This window comes from Citrus sinensis, chromosome 5, assembly GCF_022201045.2.
Source record: "Citrus sinensis cultivar Valencia sweet orange chromosome 5, DVS_A1.0, whole genome shotgun sequence".
Classification (NCBI taxonomy): Eukaryota; Viridiplantae; Streptophyta; class Magnoliopsida; order Sapindales; family Rutaceae; genus Citrus; species Citrus sinensis.
The window spans coordinates 11,090,114-11,110,367 of NC_068560.1; the positions used below are offsets into that span (position 1 = coordinate 11,090,114).

Here is a 20,254-nt window from a genome sequence, read left to right on the forward strand (position 1 = left end):
TTAAAGTTTTAGCCTAATTGCAACCTACATTTTATTAAATTAAATATGTAAGTAGAAACATAATATTGATAGACTAAATTTTATAATAACTAGAAACATAATACTAAAATAAATATATAAAATTTAAATTATTTTAAATATTGTCAAATAATTTTTTTATTATTATTAATACATGAGATAAAATCTATTTAACCCAAAGATTTATCTAAAATTTGTATAATAAATTTAAATATATTATTAAAATAAATATAATAATTTAAATGCTAAGACTTATTTTATATATAATTTTTTAATATTATTAGTGTATTAGATAAATTAAACTATTTAAATCATATTTGTATTTATTAAAAACTTTTAAAGTCAAACTTTTTAGTTACTATTTACCATGAGTATTATAGTTAAAAGAGGTCTTGGTGTCTCCTGACATGACTTAAAATGTGTTCGATTTTCTCCCAAGTATAAGAGTGCCTAGTTATAATTTATCTCGGTGAGTCCGAGGTCGATCCACCGAGAAAGGATTTAATTTGTTTACTTAAGTTTATCCAATAAAAATAAAATTTATAAATATGTAATTTATTTAAGAAAAAGTATAAAATTGAATTAGTTAGGGTTGACATGACTTAAAAGTGTATTACTCTCAAGCATAAGAGTGTCTAATTATAATATAACCCGGTGAGTCTGGGGTCGAACCACATGGAATTTTAAAATCTAGTTGTCAATTTATTAAACATAGAAAATTAATTGCGGGGTAAAGAAATTATTTGAAATTGATTTAAAAATAAGCTAAGGTTCGGGATCCACTCTCTGTATTATCTCAAAATATCATACAGATCCAAAGAAATTTATAAATTAACATGACATAAAAATAACCAGAAAAGAATAAAATAAACTTAAAAACTCATTTGAGAAAATAAGATATTAAGAATTTAATGTGTCAAAACTTAATTTGTCTACACTAAATCAAAATTCCATTTTTCCATATTTTATACTAAGATATTAAGAATTCATTGTGCCAATTTCCTATTTTTGTCTACAATAAATCAAAATTTCAAAATATAAAATATGGATAAAATTAAATAGAAAACAATTTAATTTATAAAATTAAAAATAGAATTTGATTAAACCATATTTTTACTAAGAGTTTCACTTTCCCCTAACTACTAATATTTAGTTAAACATATTTAAAATAAAAGGAATTTTCTTTAAAAACAAAAAAGACATAATTAAAAAATGCTTGAAAATTGAAAATAAAACTAATTTTATTTATTGAAAATATAATACAAAGAGGGATGAGAAGAAGAATTTGGGGGAAAAGAAGAGAAGAGAAGATGTGGAGAGGTGTGTTCACCCCCCCCCCCCCCTTATTTATACTAATACATGGTAAATCCTCACCACACAAATAAAAAAAATCTAATTACATCTTAACCTTACATTTGACCCACTAATAAAACATCAACCTAACTTATCCACTCAAGCATATCCAACACATTCCACTAATAATTACCATACCTAACATTATAAAAACTTATAATTTTACAATTACCACATTTACCATGGTAAAAACATAAAAATTTAAAACAAAAGTCTTGGATCCTCCTGGACAATGACATAATTTCTCGGACTTCCGGAATCTAAATTTGACATCCATACATTTGTTCGAAGCCTCAAATTCCGGAATCTAAAAACTTTGGTTCTATATGATTATCTCCCCTAACTTTGGGGGTGTGGCTGTTTTTTTTCCTTCATTTTATTAATAAGTTTAATTAATAAAGAGTAATGATAGAAATCCCAATTTTTTTAATACCAAATGATGGGCATTCATTCATTGGTTGATAATTCTTTACAAATTCAAGTGAATTAATTGTATTATCTCACCAACCAATTGATAAATGTCAATAATTTGAAATAGTTATTTAGGATAAAAAATTTGAGGTTTATAACACTACTCATTAATAAAAGAATGAGGGAAGGTTTGTCCAAGTCATGCATTATTTGATTATCATCAATCAAGAAAGTGATCAAATTAATTTCTCTCCATGATTTCCAAAAGCTAGAAAATTTTGTTACTTGAAATTGGAAAATAACATCATTAATATAGAATGGATCAAAATCGCATTATTATCTTTCATGAAATTGATGTATATCAAGAGTCATATTCTTTACTTTTGACAATTTAGTCAACACCAAATTGAACTTTCTTATTTTTACTATTGTTATGTTAACTTTTTTGATCCCCGATTATTTATTCATGATTATTACATCATTAATTAGAGTTTATCAAACCGCATTTTTTTCCTTCATGGAATTGATGCATGTTAGGTCAATGTTTGGCATGCCACATTGCGTAGGACAATTGGTCGCCCTCGTATTGATTGAAAAGAATCTCATGTTTGGCAATTCAAATGGTGCGCAGCACACCAGACTTAATGCTGCATTTGCCTTATTATTGAAACCCATCAACCCCCTCGGAATTAAGGTGTGCAACATTCATTTTTAAGAATAAAATCTTAAGGTTTTCAGAAATGGTTATATAAATCCTCAATAAGGGACTCTAAAATCCCTTGCTGACTAAAATACCATTTGGTTCTATCAATTTAAAAAATTTGACTCCAATATTTTATAATAAATAAAAATATAACATTAAAAAAAATAATTTATATTTTAAAAATATTGTATATATTACAATGAATATAATATTATTATTCTACTAGACAAATTAAACTATCTAGATTATATTTATATTCATTAAAAAAATTTAAAATCAATTTTTTTAGTTTCTATCTACTAAAGATATTATAGTTAAAAAGGGGTTTCTTAAAAATTTAGGTGTCTACATAACCATTTCCGTTGATCAAATCAAAGCTTCCGTCCTCCTAGATCTATGGTCAAAATTTGGAACCCCAAAAACTTGACCATATATTTACAGCTAATGAAAGCTGCTTTTTTGGTGATACATGTATCGTTGCATAGATTTGGTGATAATAATTCCAATGGTGAAAAAATGATACCAATAGATGCCAAAATGTGATTGGAGCGGGTGGCTTGTGGTGGCCAACGGTGGATAATTATAAAATCTAAATAATAGATTTAAGAAAATAAGACCAAAAACATTTAAGATATTAATAATTATTAAAAATTAATTTAATATAAATAATAATTTAAAAAATATTATTATATATAGTGCTATACAATGCAACACCAAACATTGAATATTATTAAAGTAATACAACGTTAATACAATATAGCTTACTGCAATACATTTTGTATTAAAAAATATAATATAGTATGTCAAACACACCCTTAGTGTCACACTTTTTAAACAACCTCGGGCTGCTCTTTTTTTTTTTTTTGAATTAACGATTTCGTCATTAACTTAATTCGATCAGTTAAACTATTAAGTCTGTTTGTTTTTTCAACATAATGAAAATTTTCAGTCATTAAGTTATTATATTATTAATCAAACTCTTTTAGCTTTTTGCTTAATTTTAAAAAGTTTTAATGATATCATTAAAGAATATTCTCTAGATACCCTATCTAATTAATTAATTTTCATCCTTACCTAAGTAAAATCTAATACTTTTCATTATTACCATCTTTATAACTTGTGACAATATGGCGATAGACTATTATTATTTTTATTTTTTACTTTCTTCAAATTAGCATTATTTATCTTCATAATTTTTTATGAATATTTGTTGTAAAAAAAATCATGAACTACAATAAAATTGATTAACATATACAAATTTAGAATTTAAAGTATCTTATTCAATTGAACACGATTTATGTTATGATAATATATAATCTTACCTAAGTTGTTTGAATATTTATTATTTGTTTAACATTCATAATTTTTAAGGGGACAATGTAAAAATATTAATTTTCAGATTTTTTTTAAATTTAAAAAATATAGCTTAATATTTGTATTCAGTAATTCAACAAAAAGTAATATGAGCATATTATTCAGATTCAGACATTCAGTTCAATTCAAAATTCTGACTAATTAAGGTCTATTCAAAATTTTTGACAAAAAAAAAAAAGGCCACCCTAATTGACATGAACTTTTTTTTATTTTAAAAATAAAAAAGATCTTTGGATTTCAACCCATTTGTTTGGCCTTAAAAGAGCCAGTATTCTTACTAGGGGTGTTCAGAATCCAATTCAATCCGCTCAATCCGTCTGATCCGTGAAAATCCGATCTGTATAAATCCGATCCGTGGATCCATGGATTGGATATGGATTGAAAAATTAAAAATCTGCAGTCGATGGATTGGATATGGATTTACTTCTTTAAATCCGTAAAAATCCATAAATCTGCAATATATATATATATAGTTAAAAATTTATTATAAATTTAATTAAAGAATATTATAAATGTGACATTACATAGTTACATAAGCACTATAACATATCTTAGCCATTACCCAATAATAATATTAAATAAAAAATAATTAAATAATCAAATATACAAATATAACTTGTAAAAATTGTAAAACAAAATAAAAGCAAAGTCACACGCACTGGCAAAAGTAAAGTAACATAACGCCAAGTTACCAACAATTTGCAAAGTCACCCAAAAGCAAAGTAACGTAATGCCAAGTCACCAATAATTTACAAACAAAAAATCTTAAGCTTCCCCGCTGTCACACGCACTAGCAACACCGAATACTGGTTCGATACACTCTCGACACCGTTTTGAAGGACATCGGCCGCGTGATTCCAGCGAGAGCAAGCCATCTTCTTCCCTGAATCCATCGAGCCACTTAACAATCACTAGTTCCAGCCAAATAATTGCACTATCACAACCTTCAAGATCGCCACCCGTACTTCTCCTGGTTCCCATCGTTGACGGCTCCATAATTACCACTTTTCGACAAGTGCAATAGCTGTGGTCAAGGATCAAATTGTGTTTGGTTTCAGAAACTTCGCTATTTCAATTAATTGTGGCTTTATTTGAACAATTAATTTCGGTGTTATGTTAATGTATTATTGTAACTTTCTTTGAATAATTAATTTTAGTGTGTTATATTTTGAAACTTTAAACGTATTATTGTAGCTTCATTTAAACAATTAATCTTGATGTACTATATTTTTGAAACTTTGAATGTATTATTTTAGTTTTATTTAAATAATTAATTTGTTTAAATTTTATTCAATTTTAAATTTAATTGGTAGTAAAATTATTTTCATATTAGATTTTTTTTTATTTCATTTGTTCATGGATTGGGGAAAACTAAAAATTTTTAATTCGGAAACTAATGCGCAAAATGGTGGATTGGATATGAATTAAGTTAAATCCGCATTCAATCCACAGATGTATGGATTGGATATAGATTGAGTCAAATCCGCATCCGATCTGCAGATGTATTGATTGGATTTGGATTGAGTTTAATCAATCCGTGGATTAGATTGGATTGAAAAATTATAATCTGTAAAATTATGGATCGGATATGGATTGATGTCTAATCCATAAAATCCGATCCGCGAACACCTCTAATTCTTACCATTTGAATTAGCCTTCGCCTCAACTTCAACTTTATTCTTTCCATGCAACCTTGGTCGATATCAACTTGAATTTTGCTATGTTAATTATTTCAATCCCCCACATTATGCAGTCTTTGTAGTGTAAACTTAATTTCACACCTAAATAAGTTGATGATCATTACTCAACCATTAATATTTCAAAAAGTCATTTCACCATCCATGCTATTAGTTTTTCCCTTAAATTTAACTATTGACTATTTTACCATCTTAAAGTATATAATTATGCCTTTAATTATGTGATACAATTATGAGAATATTCATTTCAGCTTAAAATAACTAGAATACCCAAAAAAATAACTTAAATTAATAAAATAAAACTATAAACTCCTTAAAGGATTCAACATATATAATACTATAGCTATTAATAAATTTTTTTATTCAATATATATGCTAAAATATTTTATACATTTATAATTGTTACATAGCTCAAGGATGAATGATTCTTCAGGTCTATAGAGTTGGTGCATCTGCAAGACTTATTTATTGACCATAATGATCTAAGGATCTAAGGGGTAATTTACCTTTGTGCTTGGCAAAAATAACCTCCCTTGAAGGTTTGGGCGTCACTTTCAATTAACTTATATAGATATCTCCTCATCTCCCCTCATATCTATAATGATCCTTGAAGATCTCACATTTTCAAACAATCGCTTCCAAATTTCAACATCATTTGAGCCATTCTTAAAGTAAATAGTTAAATTCATAAATTGTTAACTAATTCCACTCTCCATGCATAAAGTCTTCTTAAAAGATAATTTTATTAGTTGTTTGCTTTTAAGTTAATTCATATTTTAAACAAAAACGTTTAAGTTGTATATATCATAGTGAGAGTTTCTTCAGAACAACTCCCTTGTTCTAACATACACAAAAAAATGGTAATTTTAAAGGTAAAATAAACAGGTGTTGATTATATATCTTGATTTTCATTGATTATGTGATCAAAGTGACAATTTTGATTAATTTCTTTTTCAACGTTAATTTTTAGGTTATCTTCGTTTCAAGGATTTAGAATATTTGGTCATGAATTACACGCTTGTTAATTTTTTCAGCCATTGACTGTAATATTCTAGACTTAACGGTACTTTTCTTGGTTAGGATAATCATTCTCTCTTCACCTCTTATAAAGATCATATTAATTAATTTATTGCTACAGTTAATAGTCTTTAAAAATGGATAGATTTATTGTTTTGATGACTAAATAATGCCTGTTAAGGCTGCGACTATGAACAAAATTAGTATTTAATGTAATATGTTAATAGATTACCAATTGTTATAAGTTAAAGGATGAATTATTTTTCAGGCCAATGAGTTATTGCATCTGCAAGAATTTTTTTTTAAAATTCTTATATTGACCATAATTATCTTAAGCGTATTATAATATGCTTTAGTGCTTAGCAAAATATGACATCTCCCTTTAAGTTTGATACGTCTCTTTCCATCAATTTACTGGTAATATCTCCTCATCTACCCTCTTTTATCTTACATCAATTGAAGATCTCACATTTTCAAACTATCATTTCCAAGTCTCAATATAACTTGAGCCCATTCAAAACTGATCAAGTGTGGAAATAACCAAATATACGTAATAAAATTCTCTTGCCTCCAAAATTCTAATTATATAACTTCTACATATCTCATTCTTGGTCACAAGATGTTCGCATATTTTCCAAATTCCTCTTCCATCAACATCACTAGGAGCACGTTAATCTCTAACACGTTAACTTGAGTGGAGAGTTTCCAACTTGATTGCGAGAAAGCAATACAAAGCTAGACACACTTGATAATTCTCTTTCGGTAAAATTTAATTAAGTTTAGGGGAATGTTCAGCCAACCTATAGAATTTCATATTGAGCACTAGCCTATACAAATTGATAAAAGTGATTAGATGTTAATTTGCTGACGATACATGTTCATGACTTGAAATTAGATCTCTATCAATTCGTATACAAATGGACGTACTTGTGGTGATAATTGAACCAAAAGATATGAAGCTACAAAGATTTGGCAACCGTAAATTGATGAAGTGGGTTTCAATTAGCTTTATTTTTTCAAGGGAAATTATCAGTCATATACCCTTAAATGACACCAGTATCAAACGTGCTACAACACTTTTTAAGTATATCACTCGTATATCCTAAGTTGACAAAACACTTCTGCCGTCCATCAATCTGTTAACTGCCATTTGCAAGCGCTGACATCATAAGGATAATCTAGTCTTTTTTAAAAAAAGACATGTCATCCCATTTATCTACTAAAAAATGACATGTCATATGATATATATTGATAAAAATGACATGTCATCCCATTTATCGGATAATTGTTAATAATTGCTAAAAAAAAGCTACTTTACAACCGAATTTACTCCTCCAAAACTTAACCTAAATTTTTGAAGATCTACTCCTCCAAGCTCCAACTGAAATTTTTTATGGTATAATATGTATAATTGTAAATAATATGTTGTTAATAATTTTTTATGGTATAATATGGATATTTTTCACTGATAATTGTTAATAATATGTACCATTAATAATTCATATTTTTTTAATAAAAAATGTATTGTTAATAAAAAAAATAAAAAAAAAATTGTGTATTGAAAATTTACGTTAATTTTTTGAGTAAATTTATATTTTTACCTCATTTTGAGTTTCAAGGGTAAAATAGTCAATTTATCACAATTCTGTTAAATTTCTAACAGAAGTTAACGGATTGGTGGACGGCAGAAGTGTTTTATCAACTTAGGGTATAGGAGTAATATACTTAAAAAGTATTGTAGCACGTTTGATACTGGTATCATTTAAGAGTATATGGCTGATAATTTTTCTTTTTTCAATTAGCATCTGATTGGGCCATTTTTTGTGTAATTTCATGCTGTGTAAGCCACAACAAAAAATCAAACAGCCCCTTCGCATGTTTCTTCCATTTTATCTGCAACTTTTGTGGATCTTATAGGCATGGGTAGAATTTAATGTTTTTAATATAGTCTCAAAGAATAAGATATTGGCTCCAATAGATTAAAGAAACTTTATTTACTCTATCAATTAATTAATGCCATTTGGTTTTGAAAAACACTATAATTGAATTCTCAAGTTTAATTTGTTTCAAGTTAAAATATTAATTAATTAAACTCTCTTTTAGTTCTTGAGGTATTGGCACATTGCATTCAGAATTGGATTCCTTTAGCAACTTGTGATGCCTCAACGTAATTGTAATATTGAAGAAAAACAAATTTTTTTATTGAGAGTTTAAATCTAAACTTAGACAATGAATTTGGACGTTCTTCAATCCTATCCTAATTGTTAAACATATTACCTTGGTTCTAATTCTTTTGCAATGCAAAATAAATAGTCAAATTCATAAAATTTTAACTATTTTTAAATTCGTAAACTGTTAACTAATTTCCTGAGATATATAGCTAAGATTGTTGCTCCTAATTAAATAATTAAAGTTACACAATTTTAACAACTTGAAAGAATTGACAGTAATGGACGGGTCCCCTCTCCATACATATAGCCTTCTGCCTAAAAAGATAATTTTACTAGTTATTTGCTTTTAAGTTAATTTTCATTTTAAACAAAAATGTTTAAGTTGTATGTATTATAGTGAGAGTTTTTACAGAGCAATTCTCTTCTTCAAATAATAAAGGAAAATAAGTAATTTTAAAGTAAAATAAACAAATGTTAATTATATGTCCTGATTTTCATCGATTATGTGATCAAAGCCAGAATTTTGATTTCTTCTTCTTCAATGTTAATTTTTAGATAATATTAATTTTAAGGACTTAATATATTTGGTCTTATTCTAAACTTGATGGTACCTTTTTTTTTAATCAGAGGTAATGGGTACTTTTTCTCCTATTATAATAATTACATTAATTGTTTTATATATTGTTACAGTTAGTGATCTTTAAAAAATGATAGATTTCTTGTTTTCATGACTAAATTATGCCCGGCTAACGTTGCGACTATCAATAAACTTATTATTTAATGTATATGTTAAAAGATTTAAGATTTTATCTATTTATTAATTATTTGTTATAAGCTAAAGGTTGAACTACTTTTTCAGGTCAATGTGAGTTGGTGCATCCGCAAGAGTTCTCTCTTTTTTTTTTTTTTTGGGTTAATCGACCGTCCCACTGGCTAATTTGAGGATGGAGAGGATGGAGGAGACTAATAAAGAGACATTTACCATGTTTCCAGATGTTGATGACTGTGATTGGATCGAATATTTGTTTGATATTGAGGAATTGAAAAAACAACTCAAGAGAGGATACCCTTGGTTGCCAAATGGAGATGTTATTTGTGGACGTATACTATACCTGCAAGGACTTGTCTACTGTTCTTTAGATGTTTCTGTGATCGCAACTTTCAACGTTGCCCTCAAACAATGGAAAATTCTTCCATATCCTCATATCGGTTATGAACATTTCATTTTTTCTAACTACCTAATTGACTCAGGATCAGGTCGTGACAGCAACAATGGTTTATTAATAGCACAGTCTAGAGTACTACTCCAGGACCCATATTCTTCATAGGTTTGATCTCAGATATAAAGTGGTCTAGAGTTGATAATAATAGTGGTTCATTAAAGGACAAATCATTGTTCTTGGGTCACTGTCATTGTACATCATTACTACTTCAAGTGGAAGATGAAGATTATGCAAGTGATTCTAGGAATACAATCCATTGCTATGACCGCTGGGAGGAAGAATGCCCCCAGATATCAGAATTTTATGGTGGCAGACTCGAGCAATATACCTGGATTCAACCTCCTTTGCCAACGGATTTCCGTTGACTTCCCCTATGTATTTTTGTACCTATGTTTAAAATTTTTGGTCTCATGTTAAATTCTTCTGCCAATTCACAATGCATATAATCACAGACAAAACTTGGAGCAATTGCCGCAGCAGCTACGCATTAACTAAGATTACAATTGCTGCAGCTACTGGTAAAGAAGAGTTCATTAATTGGAGCAATCAAACTAACCACTTATGTAATTGATTGTTGTGCGAACAGTTCTATTAACTAAACAGCAACATAACACAAGAAAAAAGAAGATACACATACTTGGCAAGAGTTTATTAAGAAGTGGAATCACATTTCGGTGATGAGTTAGCTTCTGATATCTTGCTAGCTGGTGCCCTCTCCTGTCTTTCTCTGTAAGCTGAGGGAAACCAACCAGCCTTGTCCTTGCATTGTGAATTCTGGGAGGAATGACATTTGGTGGTAAACTAGATGTACTGAAGTAGGTTCAGGAAGGAATATCACTTGGAAAAAAAAAAGGACCGGAAACTCAATTCCAATTCATTTTTGTTTCGGAATTTTAATTCCTCTTTCTCCAGAAATATTACTTGGCAAGTGTAACATTACTTTCAAAAACGATATATAAAATTTCTGTTATTACTTTAAAGAACGGTCTATAAAATTTCTGTTAAACATTACCGTGACTTTTAACTTCCTTTGTATTAGCATTTTTAAATGCAAGAATAATGATAATACTGAAAAAATCGATAAATAAATAAATACGATTTTTCATAATTGGGCTAAACCAAATAACAAAAAGACAGATTAGGACATCTCATCTCTTCAAAGTTAGCTTAACTAGAACAACTCCATCTCTTCCTTGAGATTCTTAACAGCTTCACTAACTCCATCCTGAAAGAAGCATAAGTTTGTGAAATTTCTTTTCAGTAATGGAGCTCCCAGAACAAATAGTAAACCCAAAAATTTACAAGATACAGGCTACAGTAATTCCGACAGCAATGGCTTCAACAAATTCATAAAATAAATAAAAACAAGAACTTGAACAAAAGAGATACGGAAACTACTATAATTCAACTCAAACTCAGTAACTGACATACTTTATAAGTGAATAAGATTCGAATTCCTAGCAGCTAGTCGACAATTAAATCGTATAAAAAGATAATTTAATGGAAAGAAGATCCAATTTAATGCAGATATGAGATACGAAAAGGAATGATACTTAATGCGGCAACCAGCCATAGCATTGATAAAGCTGGGAACAAGAAAGTACTTTAATATGCATTTACCTCGACAGAGATTCTTTCAGCAATCTCTTTTGCACATTCTTTGACTCTGGGAGATAGTGCATACTGAATGGCTTGTGATAGTGCTTCTGCAGCTTCTTTGATGCTAGTGTCGTCTGCATTATCTGGAACCAAGTGATTTCTTTTTAGTGGTTCTGGAGCAACTCCAAGCCAAAACATCCTCTCGGCCCAGTAGAACTGGTCCAGCATGAATGGACACAGTATCTGACATCCAATATCCATAAAGGAGACAAATAAATGAGTCAAAATTATAGCATACAAGTACTATCACAAAAATAAAACTAAAGAAATAAAGGTAACACAAATGAACTAATATTCTGGCAAAGACCATTTATACCATGTTTTGACTCAACAAGCTCAATGAAGTCCAGAAAGTTACAATGAATATTCATTTACCACCCTGCCTGTTCTAGATGTAATCACTGTTGGTGGGATTGTCATGGAAAGAAATTATATATACATGCCCTTAATTGACAGCAAAAGTGATGAAAGGAGAAATTTATCCCTAAATTCTTACTACAAATTCATAGTAAAGCAAACAAGGCGTCAGCAAAAGGTAACATTAGGGAAAAGGAATCTCTGTTGAATACAATATTCAACAAACCACTCTTGAAATTCAATCAAAAAACTGATATCAAACAGAAAGAGTGTCACCAGCATTAGGGCAACAAAGATGATCGCACTTTAGCATTTCAACCAATACAGTAAAATTATGTATGGATACAACACAGTATGTATCTTATTTCCAAAGTAAATAAATCAACAATTAACAAGCTCATTTCCTTCTCCCACATATCCGGAAAAAGTGATATTTTCAGAACTTTCTGGAGTATATTCATTTAAAGTTACTCCTTCTGGAAATTAGATTTAAAAGGGGAAAAAAGGAGAAAAATGGGTTTGCAGCTAATTATATTGGCAGAAGAATTCCTATCATCATCAAAAATGCATGAGCTTGTTGAGTTATATATGTGTTTCAATTACAAAGGTTAGGTATGGATGGCTGCCTTTGCACCCAAAGATTTTTCAACAGTACTAAAAATATATTAGAAGAAAATTGTACATAAAGCAACAAAGTGTTTAGAAATCAACCTGAGGGATTCCTGCATGTAGTGCTGCTGCAGTAGATCCACTGGTTTGAAATTGAAGAAAGTAATGCAAACATGTAAATTAGCTTTGTCGTATTTTGCACTTCTAATTTATAAAAAAGAATCACAAAATAGAAAGCTCTCACCTTCCTCCATGATGAATTGCAGCCACACATCTTGGAAACAAATACTTGTACGGTACCATTCTGGTTTACATGATAACAATTCAAAAGAAAACATCAAATTCCACGGACAAAACGATCAGAAGGAAACTAATTGACTAAAATAATCATTTAGTAGTCAACCAAAAAGAAGCAGTTGTCTAACTCTCAGGACATTAGTTATTCTAGTTATGCAGTCAGATTGCCCTTTTTTCATTTCCATTACCAAGAAGCCAACTGTTTTATATTTTGTATTAGTTGGTTTATTTGAAGACACTAGTTCATTTAAGATTGCATGCCTTACAGAGCTCCATTTGGAGAAGTCATAATGGAAGCTTAAAAAAAAATACTAAGGGCACATTGCTATCGTAATTTCACAAAGAGGGCACCAAGGTCCCAAGTTTCCACGAGTCTCATACATAGACACCCACGTTTCCAAAACCAGTTCTATAACAACAGAGTAGAAAATGGGTTAAATCAAAAGTAATTGTTAATTCACTTTTTGTGAGCTAATCGGAAGAAATGTTGCTTAAATCAGCAAGGAATGTCATTGACACCAGAAAAGATTTCTCTATAAGTGATAGCTTGCGATCATGTTTCAGATAGCTAAATCTTCACTGATCTGATTATCTGACCAACACTAGGGCCTGCACATCTATGTCATGAAAAGAAAAACTCACAATGTATATCGTACAGCTCTATTTTTGTTGCTTCATAAGTGAATACGTTTTCATCTTTATTCTTCGGTTATCTTAGCCCAAATTCAATAAGAATTTAAGATATACTGACCCAGAAAAGCAGAAGAGCTTGCCATTAAAGATAGAGATCCCATATTGAGTGATTACTCTTTGAGTTAAAACTGAAGATGTTCCAGGAGCCATCACTCGGATAGCTGTGTCTAAAGGTTCGTATCCAGCTGTGAAAAGGACAAATCTATAAGTTGTGGTGTGTAGAACAGTTTGTAAAACCCGAAGAAATGCTTCAGGATTCTTTAAAAAACCCATGCTGCAAGAAGAAAAGAGAAATGTGGCTTAGTACAGGATAAGTGATTAAAGTTCCAAGTCCAAGTGCACCAATTAAGGAGAAATCATCCCACCACACAAAAGCATGACACTTTTTAATAGGCTATACTTAGAGGAATTACACTTTTAATCCCATAATAATATCAAATTGTCAGCTGATATAACATGGTTTTCTAGAAAAAGAATGAAGTAAAAGTATCTTAAGGAACCAGAAGAATAAAAATTGAAAGGACTACAAAGGTACAGGGAAAGTATACAAAGATTTGTAAACAATTAACTACATACAATCAGGAGATCTAGGTGAGGAACCTGCCTTGCAACAGAGCTCAGTCCGACAAAAATAGGTGGCGTTGAATTAGCAGCATCCATAAAAGCTTGCAGCCCAATGTGAGATGCACACAATCTATTATTTGCATCCAACAAAAATGCTGAAAGCTCTCCACACTGCTTACACGAGTACTGCCACGAATTAGGGAGAAACCAAAAGCCACAAACCCGAACACTTGATGGCCAGTAATCTGTTGTTGTGCTAATATTAGCAATGTGGTTAAAACAGGACAAAGGAATCTTTACTAAAATAGGAATTGGTCAATATTAAGAAGAATATCTTTTGCAACAAAGGGAAAGGCAATTTTTAGCTTTGATAAGCATGAACTATTCATTCAACATTTTTTATTTTTTTGGGAGGGGATCACAGTTGTTTGAATATTAAATCTTTTTGAGTGCTAAGGTTTGTTTACAAAACTTATTTTGGTCGTGCTCCTACTAGGGTTATAGCTAGAAAATCTTTTAGAGAGGACAAAAATTTTGAAACATATAAGGAAAAAAAATTATTATCAATAATAAATAAACATATCACAATATTAAGAAAATTAACTTTAATTAGCCCAATAATGTATTTACTTTTTCATACATAACTAACTATCATAAAATCATGTCGATGTTTTAAATTTCAACAAAATAACAAAATATACTTCAAAAATACTAATAGCATCTAAAATATGATTATTATTTTAAGTTAGTACTAAATAAACAAAAATAAAGTAATGATAAGAAAATTCGTGATTAAACAAAATGTATTATGTATATTCAGAATCAAGAGAAATTAGCTAACTCACAAAAATTAGTTTATACAATTTTGAATATAATGGAGAAGTTCAAAAGAGTGATCATAGATCATACTGAAAATAAAGGGAAAAAAAAAGAGAATAAAAGAACTGTAATAAATTTAAAAATAAAAACAATGGATCCGTGGTTCATTTGGATTAATCACAAAACAGAGGATATGACAATAATAAGGGCAAGAGTGTGTAGTAAAATGAGTTGTGAGAGAGTGGGGAATGTTACTGAACTCAATACAGAATTTAGGGGGGGAAAAAATCATGGGATATGGAACCTGGCCTATCTCACTTTACTCTGGATCCCACACCTGCCAACTCAGGAGTTTTGCCATTGCAGCAAAAATTAGCACCTAAGCTTATATATGCATATTTGTTTTGAGTGTCTCAGGCATTTACTGCTTATTTAGGAATTTTGAGTAGGATTCTTGAAATTTTGCAGCTCACTCCTCCCTCTTGCATATTCACAAGAACTTATAGTAGAGATAATCTATAGATACAAACAAGCTTGAAAACCCTTCAAAATTCTTAACTATATTTCCAATTAACACCTAGTTCAAAGATCCCAAATGACATACCAGGGCATTCAACAATTTCTTTGCTAAATCCATACCTGTACACAGATGTAACGAATGATATAAATAGATTAGTGCATATTTTTCTTATTTTTACAGGAGGATAACATAATTAAGTGTCAAGGATGCACTTCAAACTAAATTATTAATGAAGGATTACATGCAATCATTCTGGCACACTTAGGCAGACATGGACACAGCACCTACTTATGATATGGTTCATATTTATGCAAACAGGTCATCTTAAATAAAAGTTTTAAAGATCTTAGAATAATCCAAAAGGCTCCAACTAAATAGTTGTGTATGGATGAACATGCCTGCTCTTGATAAAGATTTAATTGATTGGATGTATTTTATATTTATAGCATTTTTGTTTTACATTTTCAACAGACAAAAGCAACCAAAAAGCAAAAGGTCATATGCTTTGAAAAGAACAAGAAACAACACAGAGGTACATATTAATATACAATTGTGCCAGAGTAAACAGCTCATATGGCGACAAAAAATTATAAGGCTCAAGGTACACTTTTCCACTCTAGTTCTATCTGCCAATCCTCTCAGCAATCTTCACCCATAGCTCTTATCTCTCTAAAAGCCACATAAAGCAACTGAAGAAAACATGTTTCTCTATCCAAAACCAAACCTTAACTCTTCTCACTCTGAAGCTATAATAACCTCTTTCTACCCTCCAACATTTACAAAACTGCCATGTCCAGAGTGTCCCCCTATGTTTCACAATTATAGCCATGCTTTGGCTCTTCAACAAGGTTGCTCCAAGATATAATTATAAATCCTTGTAACAGCAGCGTATATACCAGAAATACTCTATTAAGAACCTAGACCATAGAGCATATGTAGATATGATATCTTACGATACGAATATGCCAATACACTAACTACATAATATAGGTATTTACAAATACAGCACACTTTAGATTAAGCAAAATCATTATATATGTAATATTTTTTGATATTACACTTTCATTATATTTTTACGTATCCTCTAATTTCAACTTGATATAGTTCAATCAGAAAAGCTCTCCTAATAATTGTTCACCGGTTACACACTAAAATCACAAGTTAATCTACATTTAACGTTTACACTTGAACAACATCCACAATCAATCATATGCCAGCTTTCAATAAACATGGTGACGATTTATCAGAACTTTTAGAACCTAAAACATATATTTATAAGATTAAGAAACATTTATGAAGTATCAGATGCATATTGGAAAATATTCCAAAAAATATTTGTATCTGACATAAACATGGCACCCCTGTAGAAGAATCTGAGTAAAAAATAGCACATTCAACCTTCAATATGAGACTAGATGCACCAACAATAAAGTAAAATGGAATGATTAAAAAGCTCAACTTAAAAGAAGATGCAAAGGCATAAACTCAGTTTACACTATCTTTTAGTTAGAAAATGCATAACTTACAAAAGTTTGGGTGATGATGCCCGGTCATACCAAGTGGGAAGACCAGTTACGGGGTCCTGCATTTAGTAAAGAGGTTTCAAGTGTCCATGAGGTCCTTGCAATATCAAAACCCTAATCAATTCCACTAGTTCTATATAAATAAGATGCATATTAAAAAAAAATGCATCAAAGAACTTTTACATCAAAAGAACTAACCATAAAAGGGCAAGCACTTAGATTCAGTTCCTCACTTCTCCATGATCCCCAATTTTCAGTAAAAAGTGGCCACATCCAGTGAATCACATCTCCCCAACAAACCTACTTCCATAAACTGACAAGAAGTTAATACCGAAGTAGAATGACTCAATCCTATGTATATATCCAAGGGAAAAAAAAAAATACATTTAAACTTATGTTACAGGGCAAGAATTTTTCAGAAAGTTATAATGGCACATCATATTATTCCTAGAAAACTAATACAGGACCATCATTCATTAGATTACACTAAAAAAATCATGAAATACCTTGTTGATGGGAGCTTCTTTGAGATATTTATACAAAAGCGGGTGTTCTTTAGTGAAGCGGTGCTCAAATGATGCAGGTGCACTGCCCATTCAGTTGGAAAGTTAATTGCAACTCAATCCCCAAAATGCAAATGGCAACTACTGCATATCCAATGCCTTTACAAGGAAATATAAGTGAAATGATACCAGAATTCAGTGGATTATGAGGAAGAATTTAGCAACACCACAAGAGTTCAATAAATCTTCAGAAGTTATTACAAGTAATACAGGAGAATAAAACTTGTAAGTTTTAATGTTTCCGCATGACATTTTCATTCCTTAAGGAATCACCAAAACACAAAAGGGGAAAAAATAAATCTCACATTACCTATAGGGAACAACATAAGGAGCAGCAACTATGCAACGGACACGAAAGAGTTCTGCAAGGCTCCACCCTTCCTGGATCATCAAGCAACTCAGCCATTTTAGGACATTGGATCATTGCATTGCATCTACAATATGAATTTCATTGGATCCTAGAAAATGTATCTACCTAATTTGGATTGTTATGAAACTAGGAGGCTATTCTTTTAGCTTTTCGTCAATAAAACCAAATTATCATAATCTCCGAGTTATTTCCACAACTCTATGTGGAACTTAATTGTGTACCACAATTAAAATTAACCTTAAGAGACACATAATTGCGTACTTTTGAAATGTTTATAATACTAAGTGCTAGTGTATCCTTTAACACCTCTTACACCTTTGGAAAATTTTTCATCTTCAAAGTCATTATGACCTTTCATTGAAATGAAACTTCTATAAATCATCTGTTCTTCTACCAAGACCACAATGTAAACCTTGACCACGTTATAAGCATAATGAGAAAGTATACATTGAGATATATCTTCCGTATGAAATACCAATGCGAAGAAATTTATCACAATAAAATTGCCCTCCAAGCTTGGACCATCTCCAAAGATCTTTATGGCTGCAGAATAGCATTCTTTTCTATGTTCTCTTGTACTTTCCCTTTTCTTTTGCTCAAATGTTAACTCCAATGAGCCTGATAATATGAAAGAATTTATAAGGACTTTGAAAAAGCATAAAGATCATAGTTTACACCAATGATACATGTGTGTGTGTGTGTGTGTGTAAGCGATTCAAAGTACTAACCAAACCTGACTCTGTTCTATTGTGATTATCAGAAGCACAAAGCACAGGCGATGATGAAATTGGATAAAAAGTAACATACTTTGCAGCCAAGCGAAAACTCAAGTTCTGATACAGGAAAACAAAATGTATGAAAAAATCTTCAATGCTTACACAACATATAAAAAAGCAGTAATGATATGCTTACTTAGTTGAAATACTGAGTTTGTTCCCAACTGATGGGCATCTTATCAGCCATCCGTTGATGGGATTAGAAAAATAGTAAATAATAAATCAATTGATGTCATACCGAGGGTAATGAATGATTGGTAACACATCAGTTAGGATAAAAACTAAGTATACCAACTGAGTAAGCTAGCATTAATGAAAAAAATAAAAAAATAAAAGTAAAAATATATTGCTAAACATGGAATAATAATGAGTTTATTGAAAAGAATTAATGTGCTTTCTCGAAAAGCATTTTATTAACTACTTCCAAAAACAAATCCACTTCTCTAAATGCTTAATTCCTCTCCTGCTTAATTCAATCAATCAATCAATCAATCAATCAATCAATTAATCAACTGCTTAAGTCATTCTGATTAAAGCTTAAAGGAGCGTAGAGAGAAGTTAACCTCGTGAGCCGAATGAGTTATTAGAAACACATCGTATTGCCTTTGATCAGAAGCAAAAGCTGCGGCGATGGCCTGCACTTGACAATTAATTTCAAATTAATGCTAACAAAATAAAAAAATTAAAAGTTAAAATTTAAATCAAATAAATCAAATAATTTTATAAAAATAAGAAAATCAAGAGATTCAATTACAGCGATAGGGTAAACATCACCCTTGGTGCCGAAGGCCATGAATGCAGCTATCGGTTTCTTTCTCTCTGCCTGCATGTGTGATGAATTTTTCTCACAACGCAAAGTGCATTAACTAATTTGAATTATATTTTATATTTATTTGTCTTGGTTGAAATGACAACGTTGTCCCTGTTTACAAATTCTAAAATCTTGTCGGATTTTCGGGCGAAAAATTATCGAAAATCTTGTGAATAGGGCTGAGATTAAAAATATGAAAAATGCCTTTTTCTAAAAATTAAATAAAGTGCTAATATCGTTTGACCACCTCAGTAATTGTAAAATATTAAATAATTATTATAAATACACACACATATATATATAATTGTCAAACATTTTACTGGTATTATATTCTTACAAAATTTTTCAATATATTATATTTTTAGTAGCATTAGTTGATCTAAAATACCAATTTACTTCCTTTAATAAAAGTTTTTGTCAATAACAAAAGAGTAATATAGAAAAAAATACAATACTAAACATTTTAGATACAATCTAGCTAAAAATAATATATAAAAGCATCTGGATTTAGTATTTGACACTCTATTTGTGTAATAATTAGTCAACTAATGATACTAATGAAAATGTAGTTAAATGAAACACCATGTAAAGATATAATAGGAAAATTAAAGGCTTCAACACTTCTCATAGTTATTTATATTTTGCAATTCCTGAAATGGTCAAAAGATAATAATCTAAAAATAAAAAGTTTTTATGTACTTGTATGTGTTAAATAATTTAAAGATT

General features: G+C 30.1%; 1 protein-coding gene across 1 annotated transcript; it reads right to left on the reverse strand.

Moving 5' to 3' along the window:
• Nucleotides 1–10,981: 10,981 nt before the first annotated feature.
• On the reverse strand, nucleotides 10,982–19,586 carry LOC102630314 (sterol 3-beta-glucosyltransferase UGT80B1). The gene is made up of 15 exons (XM_006491824.4): nucleotides 19,472–19,586; nucleotides 19,281–19,352; nucleotides 18,675–18,774; nucleotides 18,417–18,559; nucleotides 17,882–17,952; nucleotides 17,515–17,596; nucleotides 17,207–17,308; nucleotides 17,012–17,067; nucleotides 15,570–15,604; nucleotides 14,187–14,391; nucleotides 13,641–13,856; nucleotides 12,837–12,896; nucleotides 12,695–12,734; nucleotides 11,588–11,809; nucleotides 10,982–11,192 (listed from the first exon to the last, which is right to left on the reverse strand). Exons 1-15 carry the CDS (start codon nucleotides 19,544–19,546, stop codon nucleotides 11,139–11,141), a joined length of 1,533 nt encoding a protein of 510 aa, XP_006491887.2. The 5' UTR covers nucleotides 19,547–19,586; the 3' UTR covers nucleotides 10,982–11,138.
• Nucleotides 19,587–20,254: the final 668 nt, after the last annotated feature.

Bases quoted from the DNA above. Each gene is read 5' to 3' on its own strand.
- LOC102630314 (XM_006491824.4), bottom strand. From the start codon at position 19,546: ATGCAGGCAGAGAGAAAGAAACCGATAGCTGCATTCATGGCCTTCGGC. The intron at 18,775-19,280 runs GTTAACTTCTCT...TTCCTGTATCAG, and splicing joins TAACTCATTCGGCTCACGAG to AACTTGAGTTTTCGCTTGGC. The intron at 18,560-18,674 runs GTTTGGTTAGTA...TCATATTATCAG, and splicing joins TCACAATAGAACAGAGTCAG to GCTCATTGGAGTTAACATTT.